Raw genomic sequence first — 21938 nt, forward strand, 5'->3', positions numbered from 1 at the left:
TCAGGAGTTACTTCATAGTGTACATACAACCTGCAGAAAGCATCACAGCAAAGGAAAACATCTGCACATCTGCAGTTCTTCATCTGTTCTTTATGCAGGCAGAGAAGTGTTAGAATTGTGTCCAGTTTGGAGGCAGAATGGAAGCAAAATAAGACGCCTGTTGGAATTGACTGAAATAATTTAAGTCCTCCCTAGGCCATTTGCCAAAGGTGTAAGAAGTAGTCTAAGAAGAAGCAGAACGTGCACCTAAATTCCAACAGCAGCCTGCCTAGGAAGTTAAAACAGAAATTAACAAAACCAATTAAAATGGGAGGCCACATCTCAAGGAGGCCAAATCTCAAGGTTAAGTCATGCTGCGAAGAACATCTGTCAGAGACCCCCAAAAACATCTTTTCCAAATAATGTAAAACTGAATGCAGAGAAGACTGTGACAGTAGGCTTGAAGACAAAGTGGTCCTGAGGACAGCAGATAAACTAGTCAGTATTTAGTGGCTCCCTTTTCCTTCAACCAGAATTTCACAGCTGAGATGTAATGAGACTAATTGGAATTCTTTTTCCTGAAATAATCAGGGTTTTTTTTAAGCAAGTACATGTCAGAAATATTTCTTATACTCATCAGGGTCCAGATGTGGAGAGCACCAGTGGGAAATAGTACTTAGTTGAGTATAAAAATGCATGGCTGGAGGACAGAGTATTGGGACTAGAGTGGTGGAGTGCAGCAGAAACCTTGGGATAAACAGAACAATAGCACAAGTGCACCTGAGTCCTCTCCTGGATATTGTCTCTCAGTCCCTGACAGGCAAAATGGCCAGGGACTTCCCAAGTCAGGTTTAGTAATGCTATGATTAAAGACCTTTCCAACAGCAGAAACACTCAGATTCACAGCACTAAAAAGGAGAACATTTATCTAGAGCTACCTAAACCAGCCAGCCAGGACTATCACCTTTCTGTCTTCAGTCTTCAACTTCTTGCCTTTCCTTGTGTTTTAAACTCCAGTGCAATGTTGCTGCTAGTACAAAGTATGGTATGTACTTAAGTGCAAGAAATGTCAGTGTGCAAATGATGATGTGACTGACACCACCAAAAGCTGTGTTAAGAAAATTCATCAGTAATAAGAAAGTGATTTGTGAAAGAAAAGAATGTGCACTGAAAAGAAGAAAGCACCTAGTGAAGAAAGCAAAAACGAGCTGCTTTTAGGGTGTAAATGTCCTGAATGAGTTATGTCAGTTTATACTGCCTGGAAATCTGTCCATTTCCAATCTTGGAAAATTCTGGCTGAGCTGAAGCATTGTTCAAACCTAGGGTAAGAAATCGTGTGCTGCAAATCCACCATTTACTTCCATTCTGGCTGCTGATTTTGCTTGAAAACAAATGCCAAAAATCACAGACTATTTCAGAGGCAGAAATCTCCTTGTAGTGCACACTACCATCAGAATGTAAGCAAAGGAGCTCAGATATGATTAATGCTTCAAAACTATAGCTGATTTCACAGCAGGGTGCAACAAAAGAAGTGTTGGAAACAGGTGTTTTATCACCCAGCATCTCAGAACATGTTTGCTGAGAATAAGGATAGCCTGAGGAACTGTGCTGCCACAGGAGGTGAATTATCACAGCTCATCCAAACCCAAAGAACATCAGCATCATGTTTCATAGGAAATAGTCTGCCAGCTGAGTTCTCCAGAGAACCAAGTCATACTAAGAAATCATGTTAATGTGCAAGAAAGACTAGAAGTACTGCTGGGAATCCTGATCCCAAAAAGCACTTAATGCCTGGGAAGTCTGGCTGCAGAGAGTGTGAGGTTTCATTCATGTCACAGAACACAAAGCCCAGAGTCATCACTGCAGAACTAAGCACTTCCCCCACCAGCATTAAAAACAATTTAAATAAAGGGACAGATCAAGGCATTCATTGCAGTGGCTGCCTAATTCCCTGTGTGTACACCTAGCTAAGGGGTTACTGACTTCAGCAGGAGCTATGGGGTGTGCAGCAGTTCTAAAAATCTATCTGTTCACACTGTGGAAGCCTCGTTACAGATGCTCATGTAATCCAGGCTTTAGCCATAGCTATAGAAACACCACGAGAAGGACAAACACTTTAGCCAAACACTGGGATGAAGCATCATTCTTACAGGCAAAATGTAGGAAAACTGTTCACAAAATCCCAAAATGGTGAAGTTCAAGAGGAAGTAAAGCTGACAAATCAGTCTCTCTATTGAGCTGTGAGTTCTGCAAGAAGCAAGTTACCTCTAATGATTGATCAGCCCCAGAAAATTACATTTTTTTGTGGCAACACCTAGTCTTTTCTCTCGACGTCTTTGGAGGAAGTTCCCTAGGAAAGACTGTGGTGTTTCACACTTAGTCCCAGAAGTCCTGGCAGCTTGTTTTTTCTGGCTTACTGCTCCTGGCCTTTCCTGACTGGAGATTTTATTATTCACAGTACATTAAAATATGTATGTTCATAGAAGTTTCTGAAAGCAATGAGTCTTATAATCAAATGACTGCCAATAGGGTGTAAAGGTGGAGAAGGCTGAGGCAGGTTAGCACCTATAGGTGGACTCCATCCCTCCAGCAAGCCCCTGCCCCCATTGCTTTCTGTCTGGTAGTGCAGAGGGAGCAAAAACACTGAATTTCACCTGTAAGGAGCATCTGGAATAAATTAATTTGTTTCTCTTCCTACTTTTAGGACTACGAAATCATCTGTCAGGTTTGATATAAGATTTCTATCAAGTTTCACTTAGTTTTAAGTTGCTTAAGAGCTCCTGCAGGAAGTTATAAGTTTTAGAAACTCCAGCCCATTTACATGGAGAATTTGGACCATTTTTTCATTGCCCTGTCTTGGACATCTGGATCTGGTCCTGAGCATTCTAAGTCACATTGTGGTACTAACAGATACACAGAGCTGTGGGAACTGGAATCACTGAGGTTTGAAGAGCAAGGGATCTGCATTGTGTGGTGATGGCTGGTGCTTTATGGACCTACACAATGATGGTCCCTTTCCCTCTCTTCCCGTGCTTTTCTTGGCTTTATTAGCATACATGTCCTGGGGTTGCATTGTGTATTTTTAGAATCTCTGTTTCTTCATGCAGTGAAGAAATTGTGTACACAGCTCACCCCATGGGCTCATTACACATAGGAGGTTTTACAGAACAAGGGTTTAGATTCAGTATGGGCTGTTTAAGGAAGATTAAAGTTTCAGTGTATGCAAATTGCTGGTTAAGAGACAAAAGCAACAAGTTACTTAGCAATAAGTCATTTTTGAAGGGCCTTGAAGAAAGTCTCATCTCCTGCTTCAGCACTACCCCAGCAAAAAAACCCAAAAATGTCAGAGTTGATACCAATACAAGGATTTTTCATACAAATAAATTGGCACAGTTCTTAAATGCATTAAACCCTTTGCTTTTGATTTGTTATGACTCCTTCAGGAAGCACCTCAAGATGTACTCCATATCCATAGACCAGGTGAATCTATGTCCTGAATATATATGTACAGTAGTTTCAATAATCTACTAATATTTAGACTTACAGCATGCTTATTTGTCTTATCTTTACAGAAATACTTCTTTCCTGTTACATATAAGCTTTTCACTCAGTTGTTCTAAACTTACTAAGAATTCTCTGCTCTAACAATAATAAAATGTCTGTATGTCACTGGTTCTGTTAATTCTAATGATTGGTCCTAGGCTGTTCCTCCCCTTCCTTTAGGAATGGTACCTTCCAGTCTCTCCATGTGCATGAAAAGTGACAAGCATGGGTCCCCATATTTCTACTTATTGGGCCACCCTAAAGACACGGTTTGTAAACTCTGCATGTATATTATCTTTCTAATACATTTTGTTTCTCACAACTGTTAATAGAATATTTTCCAACTTTTTCTTACATGTTAGCTCACTTAATAGTTTCTACGGTTTTTCTTTCATAACTGATTATCCAAGACATCAAAGCAGCTATGCATTTGTATTTTAATATCCTAAATAATGAGTTTTGCATGTTACACTGCTGCTAGTGCAAAGGTCTGCTATATATCCATTTTTTCTCATGACAAAATTTTATCTTCTGAATATGACTTTTCAGGTAGAAGATCTTTGAGTTTAAGCCAAAATTTCTCTCCTCTTTATGGCACTTGGCTTGCAAAAATATTAACAATATGAAGGTGGAAGTTAAGTGCTGATCTCAAATAATATTTATGTGCAACCTCTTGAATAAATAACAAATGTAAAATTGAACACATTTTGAAATGTGCTGTAAGGCAATACTCATTTATTAAACCCTGTGGTTATGCTAAATTTACACAAAGCTCTTTGCCCTTGATTTCAAGCAATTTCCTTCATAGAATCAGATCCAACTTCACAGATTGTTCAGATATACCTAATTTGTAATACAGAGTCAGGGCTCAGATGTGATACCTGGAAAGCAAAGGAAAAGAAAAACTTTTTTTTTCTATTTTCCAATCTATTGATTGCTGTCATCACAGAAAACACAGCAGTGTCCAGATGCATTCAGCTCTGTCTGCTGCTGACTTTGCACAATGTAGTGCATTTGCTACAATTATAAGGACAGTCTCACACATTGAAGGAGACAGACTGGAAATAGAAAGGGAAAGATACCCAGAGATGTCTTCCAGCCTTTGAGATTCAAGCAGCTCCTCCAGTGTGATGCTCACAGAATTCCTGCCCCCAACAACCAGGCGCTAAACTGGGCTTAAGTTACCACTCTTGTGCATGCAGATCCAGTAATCTAAATGATGTGTTTCCATTTAGAGCTTATTTCCAGTCTGTGTCTATAAATAAGATTTTTTTGAACACAGACACATCCATTTTGCTTTGCTGCTGCAGAACTGGACTCTGCAGAGTGGAGGCTATTTGGAAATGTTCCCATGTATTTCAGGTGTGTATGTCACCATCAGGGACTCCCTAGCCACAAAGTTCCTACATCATATAGAAATGTTAATTCCATCATTCCCTGTATTATCACATTACCTCTGTTTTGCTATTTGTTAACAATAGCTCAGAGAGGTTGGATATCCAGGCAGGCATTAAGGCCATTTTACAAGTCCCAGTGTTCAGCAAAATGAACTGCAGTTCCAAAGCAGGCCCTACATATTTATAACCTCAACTTTCTGGACATCATCTTTATTTTTCGTCCTATAGAAAAACCTACACAGGAAATAAGTCTCTTTCCTGAAATAAGTAGAAATGTAAATATTTTATAAATATAGCTAAAGTTTATTTTGCAGAGTCACCCAGCTGTGAATGGCTCCCATTTATTTTGCAGGAAACATCGCAACAGAATTTTTTTCTCTATGTATCCAGAAAATCAAAAGAATTTTAGTGCTGGTCAACACCAAAAATGAAATACTTGATTGATAAAAAAGCAGTGTCATGTCAAATAAAAATATGTTTACTATAAAATATCTCAATTTCAGGTGTTTTTAATGAAAGAGTTTGGAGGGAAAAAATTTTCATAACAAGCCCGTTTTGATGTGGCTGTGCTACCATTCATTAGAGCACAAAGAAAGGAGTCAAATTTCCTGATGCAGAGCAGATAAATTGTCCATTCTAGTATGCCTTAGGAGAGGCCCTACCATAACATCATAGAGCAGTCTGTTATAAGATCTCATCTCACCCCAAGGAATTTTTCCCTTTTGTATAAATAATCACTTCTGGAAGATGATCGGCAGGCTTACTTGAACTTAGATATAGCACAGGAGAGATGCAGGCAGTTTGAAAGGTACCTCCAGATCAAATGATAAATGCCTGTGCTTCTTTGCACCACGGGTTTGGTAGCCTTTATTAGTGACCGTTGCACTTAAAAAAAAAAAAGATTAAAAATTGGGAGCTCATACTGTGAGGTTATTGTTTGAATATAGTTATATCCTGCAGAAGTCTTCAGTTTGCAGCCTGCTACAAACTGATTTTTCTAGTTCTATTAGAATGTCTGGAGCTTTTACATTTGTCTAATAAATGGCTAAAGCATCTTGGCCTATACTTTGAAGCCAGATACTCCTATCTGTTCAGAGTACTGATCAGATAATCCAGTTCATCCTTTTTTAATGCTCATTTTGTAAATCTCCAGAGCTAAGGTTGGGTGCTGTTTGAAACTTGAACTACCCTATATATCATTTATCTGATGTAAGTGCAAAAATCAATAGTCATTTTGGAAAAGTGCCCTTTCTGCCTGTGACCACCTTGCTGGAACTGCAAACATTCATTCGTATTCCTGCTGCATTTCCAATACCATCTTCTTATTTCTAGTAATACCAACTTAATTTCAGGAACCTGTGGTGTGTAAAAAGAAAATAAAAAAAAAAATAAAAAAACCACAACTAACTAAATGAACCAATATACTGGTTAATAAAATTAGTCTAAAACCATCAGGCAATTTGAATATGGGTTCCCAAAGGTTCTAGAATGTTTTATTGCTATGGGTAAAAACTATTCAAGGGCAAAATTGAATATTAAAACCTGTTTTACAAACACGTCTTTAGTATTTAATAAATATGTAGCAGCTGGCAGAAAAATAGAACATCCTTCTATTAAATAACAGTGGATGTGTATGTATAAGTGGGTGCATATAGTTATTTCTGTCTTATAGCAAATTTCTATTTCAAAAGATATGCAGACCTTTTATCCCTTGATATAAAAATAGAAAACATGGCCTTGAAAGAAAGAGGGATACATGGCATGACACCTTGAGTTTTGTGGCAATGACTTTGAGCTTCCAGGAGGCAATAACTTTTTCTCACTTTTTAAATGCAAAAATACTGAGTCCTAAACATTGCTTTGGCAATTACACTCCCAGTAGATTCAGGCCAGTCTAGTTGAATAGTCTAACCCAGGCTTCCCCCATCTGTATAACAGGGACAGTAATATTTACTTACCTATCTCATGGGAGTGCTATGGAGATTAATTATTTAATGCTTGAGAAGCACTTTAAAGATTAAAATTCCTAGTTGACTACTCAGTATTATTACTAAAGCAGAGCCTTGCTAATACATGCCAAAATTGGTAGTGTCCCCCCACATCCGAGCAAAGATTTATTAATAAGGTTGTTGAGCAAGTCCTCTTATAATTAAAGCTTAATTATTCTAATAAAGTATTCTGGAGTAGATTACTAATATGTTGTAAAGTGTAGATAATTACAGAAAAACTACAGATGCATAAATATTATCCCTGGTTTGGTTCACATAAACTGGCAAGCAGACTTCCCAAAGAAGGGGCAAACCACACCCACAAATCTTTTTCTAACATTTATTTTCACAGCTCCCTGTATTTCCATTCAGTTGACAATACTGGAAGATAAGCATCCAAAATACAAGACCTGAGAGGGTGCAGCCATACCTCTGTCTCCACAACATCTGTTTTTCCTTTCCTCATGTAATGCATATAAATAGGTAAAATAGGAATTCAGTAACAATTATCGTGTCTCCGCAGTTTGCCCTGGGACTAAGTCCAGTCTTCTGCTGTTGCAGTGTAATATCCCAGAAAATCCCTCTCTTGCTGCTCATCTCAGTCCCTTTCATTTGCCACAGAACCCAATTAACAGCAAGACTGCATTACTGCACCTTGTTCTTACTCTGTTATCTTCCCATGTCTGTGATGGTGTCCTTGCCACTGTTCCAAAGGGAACACTGTGAAGGCACACAGGAATATTCTTGTATCACCCAATCTCTGTGTCAAAGAGCCTTGCCAGTGGCCTAACTCTGTGATACCCAAGACTAAATTAACAAGGCTTCTCATGATCTCTGCTCATTGACATCAGAAATATGGTGAGTGTAAATGATCATGCAGGGAGTGACACAAAAATCTGTTATTCCAACCACTAGGGAGGCAGAGACAAGCTCTGTCCTTAGAGGGACTTGCAGGTCCTGCCTCTGTCCTTGCTCCACCATTCCATGGTGCAACTCCTGGCTGATGCTTTGTGGCCCAACCACGGGGAAAGGTTAGCAGAGGTCATAGCTTCTGTCTGATTTCTTAGAGTTTCTTATTACTAGCTTGGGGGAAAAAAATCCCCAGAAAATGAAATGTAGGGTTTTGGTTTTTTACTTTGACACTATGAGGTAACTGTGACTCTCCAACCAATGCTTAACACGTGATTTGTGTTTATTTATTAGGAGCTGAATATTAAAATGTAAAATTCATTTGTTCATGCACTTCCATCTCATGATGGAGTTTTCAGATAAATTTGTCTCAGCATTCCAAAGATACCAGGTACCACCACAGCCCTGACAGCAGGTGTGGTCCCAGAGTCAGCTCTGTGTTTTCATTGCCTAAAGGTCTCCAGTCAGAAAAGTTTTCTGAAGAGACACTAAACTGCTTCTGCAGCTTCCACCCTAAGCAGAACAGGACTTATTCATGAGCTTTGTGACTGAGTTCAAACCTAGTATTTTGCTTAAGATCCTGCTCTCACTCGTAGAGTGAGGATCCCAGTGCCCACCAGAAACAACTTTCTAGGATCATGTCATACACAGTTAAAATGCTCTGAATTCCTCACTTATTAAGTAAATTTTATTTATTATCTACATGCTTTTAATAATGGCAGCTATTTGTTGACCTGACTGAATGCAATGCCTACTGTTAATGCCCATTTTAGCTGTGATAATTAATAATTTTAATATTTAACTTTAATTATGTGTGTAATATCCAACTCTTAAATTATTCAGTCTCTGCAGAATGTTTTTCATTAATACCACACATTTTATTAACATATTTATGAACACCTTTTATGACTTAATGTGGCTTAATTCTATTAATAAAAACTAATTTGAAAGTCATTATCTTTTTTAATTATACAGTAACTTCCAGTGTAGTTTTTCCAGTTCCAGCAGGGCTCTGGGAGAGAACTGCTGATGTTTCTCCAGTTCTACTCTGCTGCCTGACCACACAGAAAAAATAAAACCTTCTTTGTTGACAGGATGAGCATTGCCTGAGTAGCTCTGATCTGATAAATATGTGAGATGCTCAGCACTTCAAAAAGGGCACCAAACCACCTGGAGGACCTATTGATTGATAATGTGTGGCTGGAGCAGCATCTCTCAAGACTGGTACTTAAGCTGTCCACAGACATTGATGCAACATTGACATAGGAGTGAGGAGCTTCCTGTGGAGGGTAAAAGCCCCATGCAGGCTGCTGCTCTTCACTTCAGCTCTTTCAGTATTAGTAATCCTGCAACATTTATGCAGATGGATTAAGCTGATTCAAGGAAAAATCTAATTTACCAAGTGTTACAACCTGTCCCTGGAGGCAAGGGTAACTGCAGTGCTTGTTAATAGATCCCTTGGGGGGGATTAGAGTGAAGGAGCACTGAATGATCAGTATTTATAAATATATAAATATATATAGATATAGGGTTTATTTTAGAACAATTTGGTTGAAATTAAAAGCAGGTATGTAGCCATTTTTATTTTTTTACCTATAGTAGTATGTCAGTGTAAAAGCATAAAAAAAGGAAGGAAGGAAGGAAGGAAGGCAGGAAGGAAGGAAGGCAGGCAGGAAGGAAGGCAGGCAGGCAGGCAGGAAGGCAGGAAGGCAGGAAGGCAGGAAGGCAGGAAGGCAGGCAGGAAGGCAGGAAGGCAGGAAGGCAGGAAGGCAGGAAGGAAGGCAGGAAGGAAGGCAGGAAGGAAGGCAGGAAGGAAGGAAGGCAGGAAGGAAGGAAGGCAGGAAGGCAGGAAGGAAGGCAGGAAGGAAGGCAGGAAGGAAGGCAGGAAGGAAGGCAGGAAGGAAGGAAGGAAGGAAGGAAGGAAGGAAGGAAGGAAGGAAGGAAGGAAGGAAGGAAGGAAGGAAGGAAGGAAGGAAGGAAGGAAGGAAGGAAGGAAGGAAGGAAGGAAGGAAGGAAGGAAGGAAGGAAGGAAGGAAGGAAGGAAGGAAGGAAGGAAGGAAGGAAGGAAGGAAGGAAGGAAGGAAGGTTGGTTCATTCTAAGGCATGACCGCTGTCTCTCACATCATGGTAGTTGAGCCAGTTATGCCCCATCAGATGGGATGAATAATTTGAATGTCCTGATACTTTCCCCAGAAGGGTTTTACAGTTGAGCCAGTTGTGTAAGGGAGGACATTGGCATGACAAAAAGTATTTCCCCACCTCACAGGATCTGCTTCTTATCAGCTTCTTCTCTTACCTGGCTCAAAATACAACTTGTCCCTAAACAAATGTTTGTGCACACCTGCTCTGCTCCTGGGCTGTGACCTTGCACATCCTCAGCAAAGCACCTGTTGCTTTTGTAGATGGACAATTGTTTGAGTCATTAACCATCAGCATTTCAGTCTTTCACATCAAGTTTGCTCAGATTGATGATCACAATGATTTGAATATTTAGTTTATAGGACTGATTATTAGAATCATATCTATAGAATAATCTAAACTGGGTGTTGGAATGAGAGGTAAACTGTGTACCCATAACCATCTGGCCTTAAGATTTACAGCCAGAAGACTATTATAGTAAATTAGTAAACTGATTTACTACATTAATTTACCTGTTTCTAGAATACAACCTTCTTATACGTGTGGCTCCTTATTTTTTCCCCTCTCCCATCCTGTGCTTTGGATAGCTTTTTTCTGCATAGAAAAATTACCCTTTTTTATTCTTGCAGTTGTAAGGGCAGTGTCAAAGTCTCAACCCTGTTGTAAGGTTAGAGTGATGCTGTAGAAAGCCAAATGATGCAGAGCTCAGGCACTATTACAAAATCACAGTGAATTGTTTATGGATGCAATTTATATTTAAGGGGTGAACAATGGCAGAGTAACCAAGAAAGGGCTAAAGCAGCACCCCAGGATCATCCCAGACAATCCAGACCACCTGCTCTCCATGGCAGAAAGTCTGAGTGTTTCTGAATTCATTAGTTATCTCCTGTGTCAGCTGAAAGGTGTCAGAGCACTTACTTGCAGTAGCCTGTGTTTTCTAAAAAGGACCTGATATACGGTGATGGGTGTAGATTTCTGTGCTCATCCACTCAGCTTTGAACCACAGCCTCCAAAGGGTTTCCTGTAAGGAACTCTCCAGCATTGTTTTTTTCATGTTCAAGAGAAGAGCAGACATCTATTTCCAGAGATCTTCTGAGACACCTCTCCCTCTGACTCTGCAAGGCAATTAAATTATTATCTCAAGTGGTAAGGACAATAAAATACTGGTGAAACAGTGCCATAATTAAAGAACCAACTCAGGGAAAGGGATTTGCTGATGATGCCCTGGTTATAATAATGTAGGATCAAAACCAGTGCAGAATAATAATAGGAACCCTCCAAGTGAGATCAATTGCTTCCCATGTTTCTTTTTTAGCCATACTTAAAGACTACATTACATAAAAAAGTGAAAAGTGCTTTTATCCATAGTGCTTGCTACAGATTAAAGCAAACACAAATCAATGTGTGTGGCTTTCTTTTTTCAAGAAAGCATTCACCATTTTTCTAAAGAATTTTTAAACTTTTTTTCCTTGCAGTATAAAGTTTTGCCCTCCCTTACCAAAGTTTAAATTTTCCCTTTTTCTCTGTTTCCTTAGCTCCAACACCAAGTAAGATCATCTCCTGAGCTTCTGTAGACTTGGTCTTCCAAGCATAACTAACAATCTGCTCTTTCTGAAGTGTTGCAATAATTCTAAAATTAGATCTCTGAACATGAAAGCACTTCTCTAACAAACCTCTAAGCAGAGTACAGAAAAGGTGATGAAAGTGAATTTTACCTGAGATGAGATCATTCAAAGTCTCATTAAATGGCTCTTGCAAGAACTTTATGAACACTGTGTCTGCTGCAAAAATATTTAGGGCATCTTCCATTTAATATCTAGGTAAAGTATACAATGGAAGATGGATATAATGAGCCCAAAGGAACTAAACAGTTGATCATCAGTAATGACCAGGAACACGAAAAGAAGTAGGGCATCTGAGTATCAGTGACACTAAGACCTGAGCCAAGCAGGATGTAGAGTTGTGCTTCCCAGTGTTGGAATAGGTCAGTGACTGAATTTTTGGATATAAAATTAAACATTTCGAGTTTCCAGAGAGATAGAAGTATTCATCACTTACACTACACTTACATTCTTACCTCTTCGTTCTTGTGAACATCTGCAGCAGCCATGCCACCAATAGCTCCATGTAATAGGAATAGTCACCAACTTTTTTAGGCCAGTGACAAAACCAAAAATGCACACTGACTTTGGGGACAGAAAAACTAGGTCTGGCATTGTTTCATACACCAAATATCAGTCCTTTTTAATGAATCATTCTGCTCTCTTGAAAATGCCAAGCACAAAATTTAGAAGTGAAAGATGTCAGGACTCAGATGCATGTTTGTGATTTGTAAACTAACTCTGATTACCGTGAGCAACCATCCTCAAACGTTGGAAAAAGTTTGTGGAGCCAAAAAAAATAATTACTAAAAAGTAGAAAGATTCCACTCTTGAGCAAAGCTACATCTAAAGTTATATTTATAAGGTAGTCTAAACATTCAGAGTCACCATGACATTGTTGAGTACGAGCAGGCAAGTGGTATAATAAATATGGCTACAGTGTGATAGTAAATAATTAGATTAGGCTTTCATTATATCAGAAACAAGATTTCAAAATACTCAACTGCATGTGTGAGAAAAGAGTAGTTCATATACTAAAATAACCGAGTACAACCTGGGTTTATTTTTATAAATGTATATGGCATGTATCTAATTCCTATACATAGAATTAATATTCTGCACCCATATCATGCTGCCATCCCACAGTGACTGACCTAATGAAACACCATATCACAGCAGAAGGTACCTAAACCCATTGGTGTTTTCTTCCAGGGCTACTGGTATTCAGGGATCTGAATGTGGGTAAGTTGAGTGGAAGGGGAGACAAGCAAAGTATAATTCTAAGCCAAGAAAATGGCAATTTGTGAGAAAACATTTGCATAGCACATTGAATAATTAACAGGAATTACAATTTATAGCTAGAAGTTCAGGCAGGATGTAAGGTGGGGGCAGAGCCCATTGCCACTCACTTCCTGGGAGAGGCTGGGGGAAAGGGTGGCAGACTGTGTCACATTTCCATAAGGCTGATAGTTGAACAGAAAGTACCAAGAGCTTTTCTAACCATGAAATCTTCAGAGAATCATTTATTTCAGGAGACAAAGGGTGCTGTGTGTTTGGACTGTGGAAGTGTCAGGATAAAAGATTAAAGTTTTTTTTTTTTATTCTGAAATATCCCTCCTTAGAGAGCATTAAAGAAAAGCTTCAGGAGACCAATGCAATCAGGAACATCAAAGACATGTCAAGCTATAATGAGAAAGACCCAAATGCATTCCGGGTGTAGCACTGCCAACATAAGTGGATACTCACCAGGGGACATTTTGTCTCATTTTTGTTATTAGCAGCATCTGTAAGAACTGCTTGCCACCTCCTGGCAATACATAATTTCAGACTAAAAGATGGGGGGAAGAATAAAACACATATTTTTTATTCAATCAAACCCTCTTTGATTCCCTAGGAAAATAATTCTGGGAAGATATGAGAACAGCTGCTTAGACATTTCAGAAAACACTTCATTCAGACTAATGAAAGTGTTCAAAGCTTTAATATATTGTACATTATTAATATAATTTCAAAATTAAAAAGGCCTTGAGATTTTATTGTACTTAAGTAATAAAATGTGATGTAATTTCTACTCTTACTACTAAATATTCAAAATATTAATATTAGTACTTTATGGATAATTATATCTGATGAAAAATCACACATCCTTAAATTACTAAACAATTACCTAAAATATTTTGATCCTAAGGGAGAACCTAGCCACAAATCAGAGGTCCATGGACAGAGCTCACCTCTCTATTAGGACTAAAGCCAGCGTTCTTTTTCTTATGGTTCAGCCATCAGAAAGCACTGGATCCAGGTAGAACAGAAGACAAGCATCAAATAGACTCATGAGAGTAGTATCCTCATTTCCACTCCATTGAATGTGTGAGAGCTGACAGACCAAAACAAACAATTCATGTATGTGGCAGCTCTACATCAAATAAAAAAAACCTTTAAACAGAAAACTTCTGCTCCTGATGTTTTCCCTGTGTCACTCTTCCCCTAAACTGGCTGTGTTCATCTCCCACTTGTCCTCCCACACTCTCAAGATCCTGTGTCTGTGGTGGCTCTTACTCAGTTAGCAATTTACTCCTTTGCCTGTGAGTGAGTGAGTGAAGCCAGTCGTAGGTGAGTCATTCTTACTCATCCCATGGAGAAGTGCCACCAACTTGTGGCACAGTAACTTGTAGAAACTAAAAGCCACCCAGTAAACACCTACTAAATTACACCAAATGAAATGCCATCACCGTGACAGATTATAGTGCTGCTCCCAGCTCATTTGTCTTGTCTAAATTAGTAGGTCAAGGGAGATTTTCACCCTTCAAAGAAGGAAGGCAGGTATCTATTAGTGTTCAGTGAGAGGTATACTTTTGAAAAGCAATTTCTCTCACAGTAAGGATATTATCAGTGGTCACAAAGTCAGAAGCAAGTTTAAAACTATACTGTCCCTAAATCTCTCCAGCAGTTGCAATTGAGTGCAATATTCTTCTCTTCTGCTTGCAAGTTGTTTGGGCATTAGTAGTTCATGCTCTGTTAAACAAATACTGTTTACAGTTCCTCCCAGAGGTGAAGGAAGAAAAAAGTAAAATCAGTGCTCTGTCTCTGGTTTATGTTTACAAAATGCTTTGAGATATAGAATAACAGACAGTAAAAGTAGGTTATGTTCCCAATTAACATAAAGATTTTATAAAAAGCCTTAGACCAACAGAAAAATAATATTCAGAAATATTAATAACTCTCTCAAAAATGTAGCTAGAATCTGAGTATAATCATGAAAATAAATTGCTAGTTTAACTGCTCTGCAGGATAAAATTTTACATTTTTCTCCTGTTTATATTTGTTATGGAGAAGCAATCATTTTAGTGCTGGTTGAACAAATCCAAATGAACCCTTACATCTTGAACACAGCTCTTTAAAAGGTTTTTCTTCTGAGCAACAAATTATTTACATTCCTGCACTTTGCTCTACTCTAGTAATTTTTATATTTTTCCATATAAAATGTTCAGACATTAGAGGGAAGTTTCCTACAATACCCTCACATGAGTATTCTCCTCACTAGCCAGTGACATATTGCAACAATGGCTTATTGACATTAATGTCTACCAAGGCTGAGGACAACTTTCTATATAATGTCATTTCATTCAAAAGAAAAGCAGCTTAGGCTGGGTTTGGCTGTCACAGACTGATGGTACTTAAACGTAAAAGAAAGTAATTTTCTTCTTACTTGCAAGTGTTATATTGCCAAAAAATATAAATGATAGTTTTATTCCATGGCACCATTGTTCCATAACCACTGGAAATACAACCTCTATATAGGTGTCTTCCCAGGAAGTATTTTGAACATAGTACAGCCAGTGACCCACCTGGGATTGTCCCACAGCCAAACTTAAAAAGCTGTGGCTACATGTTTTCTTGCTTAGTTGGTCAAGTTGTTTTTTACTTAGGGTTTTCTGGGGAAGAGATAAAATCCAGTAATGCATATAATATGGCATGTGCCAGTTTATAGACACCTATACTTATTTATCAGTATATGTAAGAGATAGGCTGATTCGCTTTTGTTGAAGTATATTCTAACCCACCATCATTCCTCACTACAACATTTGGTTCTTTTTTCATCCCCTTTAAAAAAGAAAGTAGGAGAAATTTTGTCATCTCCAGGGAATAAAGCAGTAGGCCACTAACCCCCAGGTCTCCTCTCCAGAGCCTCCCACAAATAACTGGTACCATATTATCCTTTGTGTCAGAGGAGCCACAAGAGGTGTTTGCTACCTTGATTTTGAATGGTGCCCCCCTGGTTTGTCCTCCTGGAGGAGAAACAGCTGATTTGAGCATAGTGGTACATTTTCCACAGCAGCAGTCTTGTTACCCAAAAGCATCTTGCTGCTCCCAGCTGTTTGGTGTTTTTCCTGGTGTGCAGCTGATACTACCCAAAGTAACAGGCTATTTCTGTAATCAGAAGTTCTCACAGCCTAACACAAGATTGGATAATGGCCCACTGCTCTTCACTGTCGCTGAAAAACTGTGAAAAACATCTTATGGACAACTAGGAAAGAAGATTGTAGTTCAGACAAATACGTTGGTCCAACCCTTGGCACCACCTCTACCCTGGGTAGGAGTGACAATGCCATGAAAAGTATAAACTTAAGTCTCCAAAGCTCAAGGTGGCTTCTTCAGAGTTGGCTCAGGTACCTTGCTGGTGCACATAGGCAGCTGTATGCTGAGTCCCAGGATAGTTTTAGTGATCTGGCTCAAGTATTAAATACAATGAGACCCCCAGGATTTCAGATTGAAGAAGAGCCAGGGTGGGGTCTGTGCTTCCCCCATCAGGAACACGCTGTGGTCCTGTACCAGGCTGGTGGTGCAGAACAAAAGAACAAGCCCATCAAAGTCAGTGCTTTTTGTAGGCAAGCTCCTAGGAGCTGATCACTCTACATGCACGAGTCTTCCTCTTATTTTTTCTTGCTCAAGTGCCAAGCTGGGAGCAGATGGTACATTAGTCACCCTTAACTGGAGGGTAAGAAAGTGTGATTTCTTTTTTTTTTAAATTCAGCTGAGACCCTCAGCCCATTTAGATTCCCAGCTCAATGTTTATTTGTCTTACACAGAACTTGTACTTTCTACCCCTCTCAAATGCTAATCCTCTCCACACATATGCTCATTATGCAAAAGCATATGACAAACACCATCTGGGAAAATAAATAGCTCCTCAGCTAACTGTGCTGCTCCCTCCCTTTACGTCACCCACCTCACTATTGTCTCTCCTATTTTTATCTGCAAGACAGCAATCACTCAATACAGCTATTAACTTAACAGTGCTGTCTTAGTCAAGCAAGCTGCATATCCCAGGCTGGGCAGTAGAATCTACTGCATTTTTTGAGACAGTGTGTATCTCCATGATAATTTGAAAGCAGTCATAGCACTGAGAAAAATGCATGTTACTTTTTTAAAGGGCAGTTGGTATCACTGAGAGATATTAGTCCTGACCTGAAGAAGTCCACACTCGTTTTTTAGCTAGAAGGTTACATTTTCTCCCCCATAAAATATGCAGCTCTTGCCACAAGTTCTACCTCGTTTCCATGGATTCCTGAGACAGTCCTTCATCTCTGACAGATTATTCCTCATACTGTTCAAAGCCAGGCACTGAAGCTAAATAGGGAATGACATTAGCCAAGTTCAGTGATTTCTCTAACCTCTTAGTAGACGGGTAAGAATAGGAGCCATGCTGTCATTAATCACGATGAATTTGTTTTCTGCCAGAAGGTTAATCAAAAGAAATGAGGATGTATATGCAAGAGAAAGGCATCCCAGAATATTCTGGTTTGGATTAGGAAAATCATCGTGAATCAGCAAAGGAGACATTTATTTAGCTAAATTAAACAGGATCTGCACAATCCAACCATATTGTGTTGAGGCTAAGTAACCAGGAGAAATTCAAAATGCACAACCAGGAGACTCAGCAGCTGACACTGTGATATAAAGGCAGAGCTGTGTAAGTACCCTGTAAGAATTGTGGGGCCATAAACACTGCAATACTATATCTGTTCAGAAAAAATATGAGACAGAATTCAATGATGACCTTATCTAAGCTACAAATTCTTGTCAATTATTATATGCTTGTAGGGACATGTTTAATAGATGGCAGAAAGTCCTTCTCATTTGTCCTCAGAGACAGCACTGATATTGCCCAGCTAAGAAATCCATTATACAGCTACAAAAGAAGCTATTTGATTTCATGAGCACGTGCCTTTATTATTTTAAGAATAATTTAACATAGGCAGAGGAAAGCAGAATCTGTATGAAAAAAAGACCGGGGTTTCTAGCATTTGCAGTTAACAGCTTTGTGGTTCTTGTGTCTCCTGTACTTATTTATTTATTTTTTTTTTAATTTTTTTTTGGTGGAGAAATTCTTTTTGGTTTTCTCCCTGCTGGTTTCCACAGTTGAGGGAGTTTCACCTCACCTGAAACAGAGGGGTTTAAGGCTGGTACATGGTATGGGTATCAGTGTTGCTCCCAATACATGTGCCTATGCAATACACTCTGTGCTGCTACGCCCTTAACTCTCTTCTCTTTGTTGTTAAAACAGACGAACCAAACTCCTGGAGTGCTCCCTCTGCCACCTCCCCAGGTCTGCCGGAAGTAGCTCTTTCCCTCGACGACATAATCTCACCATTATCTTCATCACACATAGCCCCACCCTCTGACCCTTCTCACCAGATAAGCCCAGAGCCAACATGGGATATCAAGAGGGAACACGATGTAAGGAAACCAAAGGAGCTTTCGGTGAACGGTCACAAAAAGAAAAGGTTAGGAGAACAAAGAGAAAGGTCAGCAAGTCCTAAAAAGGTAGACAGGTCAAAGCACGAAGAGGCTTCTTGGAAAGGATATTCAGAAGGCAAAAATAAGACCACTGATGGTGGCAGGCCCACCTCAGACAGCAAAGTGGTGGGACACAGCGTTATGATCGAGGCTGGCGCAAGAGAGCACATGTGTGCTGGAACCAGTGATGAACAGTTTGGGAGGCTGAGGAAGCCAGAAAGCAAGAGAGGAGGATCTCTTAGCAAAAAAGAAGATCACAGATCCACAAACACCAGTGAGAAGAAGTCAGCTGCAGCACCCGACCATGTCAAGATCGATACAGGAGCTACCAAGACATACAGTAGCAACCGCTGCGGCTCACCTGGAAGTGATATGGACCACAGCCAGAGGGACCCTGATGGGAAACCCAGCGAGTTCCCCAGGAAGGGACATCTCCACTCCATTAGCACTCGCAGCACCAACACCGCAGTTCGAAAGGCAACGGTCTCTCCAGGGCCGTGGAAAATCCCTGGCTCAGACAAGCTACCGAGCGTCCTGAAGTCTGGTACTTCTGCCATGAGCAGATAAGCAAGGGACTGTTGCCCTCTAACTGTCTCAAACTGATGCAGAACATTCTTCTTAGTTTTTGTCTCACATTGGTTTGTTTTAATTTATTTTAACTATCACACATATACACAAAGCATTGAGGAATGAAAACATTAGTGTGTAATTCCATGACAATGTGCACAGTATCTAATAAGTTCAAAAGCATATAGTCAACACAGAGATTTAAAATCGACCCTGAAGTCCCAGTTCCATTTTAGGGACTTTGGCAGCTATGGAAGAAACCAAAACAATATGAAGGACAGTACATCAGAGAAGGATAGTGCAGTGTAGCTTTAGCATTTTTTTCCCACTGCATGAAGGACTTGGATTTCATTCAAACTTTATATCAAGAAACTGGAACAAGTTAGAGCAATCACAAACTGGAACATCGCCTTAAATAAAACTGCACGGAGCAAGCTGAAACCGAGAGAGGATCTTTTCATGGAGCTAAAAATGTTGTAAATAAATTGTTCTCGACATATCTAGACAGGGGTTAAAGGGTTTCTTTAAAGCATCGTTTGGAACTGTACACCCATGACACATCTCCACTGTTAACGCTTTGGGATAGTCCACGTGGTACCCTGTAGCATAGTTCACTGGGCGCTACGGGAGGAGTGGGAAATCCAGTGGATTAGTTTCTGTGATACCATTTCTACTGCCATTTTTGTGAACAAACCATGTTTCTGTACATTGGAAAGGAGTTAAGGTGGAGTTGTATTTGCAAATTATTATCAAAAGTGGTTTATTACAGGTTCCCCAAGTCCTGCGAGGTAGCACACAAACCAATTGGTCAGGCTCAAACCCCAGGCATCTGCAAGGCCCTTGCAATGAAAGGAAGAGTGCTACAGAGAAAAAGCTGCAGTTTCCTTAAGGAAAGGCCTTTCCTTCCTGCAGAAGATGATAGCATCACTATCAACAGTGCTATGTTTCATACCTATCCACATTTACTTAGGACACTCTCATCACTCATCCCCTCAGTTTGGCAGAGCAGGTGCCTTTCAGGCACACATCAACAATAATTAGACTGCTTTCTGAAACACAGTTGTTGGTGTCCTCATTCAGAAAATTCAGTATTTTTCCATTTTTAAAATGGTTTCCATTTTACCATTTTTTTCCCTATCTCCATTTTTTTTTTTTTTTTTGTTTTTATCTTTCTTGCTTGTCTGTTTTGAATTTTAAGCCTTAAGTGCCAGGTAAACATTCCAGTCTGCCTTCACAGGAAATAACTCCGAGTTCAGTCAACCAGTCATAATCCTGTTTCAAAATGTGTGTGTGTGTCTGTGTAAATGTGCATATGCTTATTCGTCTGTCAAAATTAAAACAAAATCCTGGGCAATAATACATTGGTAATTAAAAAAAAATCATAAAGCTAAGTACTGTCAAAAATTTGTATTTAAAATTATTGTTCACTAGCAATCTTAGTTCCTCACATGCTCTGCTGAAAAACTAGATTGAGATTGGCTTTGTTCCAAGAAATTAGCACATTAATGTATGTCTCAAACATTGCACTGGACTGAGAAATTTATAGACATGTTTCTTCCTGTCCAATTATTTGAAAAGCCTCAAGTCAAGGATTTTGCAGCTTTCAGACATTTTTTTTTAGAAAGAAAAATCCATTTATAATTTCTAAAAAAGCACAAATCCATGTAGCTGTTTATAAAACTCTTATTTAATGGAAAAAAAAAAATCTTTATCCCCTGAACTAGAATCCAATATAATTTGCCATTAATTTATTGAATCTGATTTTGGACAATGCTTCTGTAGTGTAGATGCACGTCCCAGTATCTTATTTTTATGTATAAAGAAAGCAAACAATGAAATCTGAAAAACAGTTGAGATTATGCTTGCATAAACTCTAATTTGCACAGTTCACAGCTACTCCTTGTGCAGTAATTGCTTTATGCGGCTGTAATCGATAACCTGTGAAGACAGCACATCATCTAAACCCCATTCCAAATAATATTTCTGTGTAGTGTTAGCTGTGAATTTACCTTGTACAGCTCTATCTCTATAAATATAATTCCATGTATTAATAGTCACAGAAAGGCTGTAAGTGAGCAACTATTTTTATGAAACGCACCACTATGGATAAATTAACTTTTACAGAAATCTTGTTTACTGTATGATATTCTAAACCACTGTCAAATAAAATATATATCCAAAAATCTTTCATTTTTTCAATTGTATACAGTTTGTGTTAATTTTGAGTAACAGCCCTCAGTGTTACCCTGAGAAACAATCATTTTCTTGCATATGAGTAGAGTTAATTAGCTACTGCCTTATAAAAAGTGGAATCAACCATTTTTATTTCTTACTCCAATTTATGAATAAACATGACCATGACCAAACAAATTTTATAATGGCAAGTTACAGTTTATGAGGTGACACAGACACAGGAAAATCTCTTCCGGTTGGAGAAACCTAAATTCTTATTCCCTTTCCAACCCCAGGAGACACAGGACCAGGGTGGCCAGACTCCCAGAAGTGAGAAACAACTTCTGAGAGCACACCACATATACAGAATTAACCTGAGCATAACCCATATTTACCTCAGATATTGAGCAGTTCTAACTAGCCCTAGAAAGGTTTTGTTGACAAGCTCTGTGAAGGGGGCATAATTACATTTTCAATTTATTTTACAGAAAAAAGTCTCAAAAAACATAATGGTGTAAAAATGTTGGTAAACAGCCAGCTTCTTTTGGGACCAAATCCACCCCTCATTAAATGTTCCTTACCTCCAGTTAGGGAAAATAAATCATCAGTTTATAGACTCTAGACACTGTAAGATGTCTACCTGGAAAACAAGCAATATTTTTCACACAAATATGACATTTTCAAATAAAAGTACTCCCTATATCCTTAAAATATAATTTTCTTTAAAAAATTATAATTTGCCTTCATACAGCCTGAGACAACTGCAGAATCTTGTTTTTTCAGATTAATATTCCCCAGAGAAAATTTCAACCAGCTGAACTAATAAAATAATTTCGCATTACAGT

The 21938-nt window shown here is 39.0% G+C and overlaps 1 protein-coding gene across 21 annotated transcripts in view; it reads left to right on the forward strand.

Annotated features, from left to right (window-relative positions):
* The window catches only part of MAGI2 (membrane associated guanylate kinase, WW and PDZ domain containing 2), a 706446-nt gene extending 685342 nt beyond the window's left edge, over positions 1-21104 (forward strand). For 10 of the 21 annotated variants that reach the window (XM_086886637.1, XM_086886631.1, XM_086886636.1 and 7 more), the window contains one exon: positions 18122-21104. In XM_086886637.1, coding sequence (XP_086742763.1) covers positions 18122-18921 — 800 coding nt within the window. In that variant the 3' untranslated portion in view covers positions 18922-21104. Of the gene's footprint in view, positions 1-98; positions 1906-3680; positions 3792-5271; positions 5409-18121 lie in introns of those variants that run through there. The other 11 variants (XM_086886645.1, XM_086886640.1, XM_086886648.1 and 8 more) reach the window with 6 other exon arrangements.
* Positions 21105-21938: the final 834 nt, after the last annotated feature.

This window comes from Cyanistes caeruleus, chromosome 4 (assembly GCF_971803275.1).
Source record: "Cyanistes caeruleus chromosome 4, bCyaCae1.hap1.1, whole genome shotgun sequence".
Taxonomy (NCBI): domain Eukaryota; kingdom Metazoa; phylum Chordata; class Aves; order Passeriformes; family Paridae; genus Cyanistes; species Cyanistes caeruleus.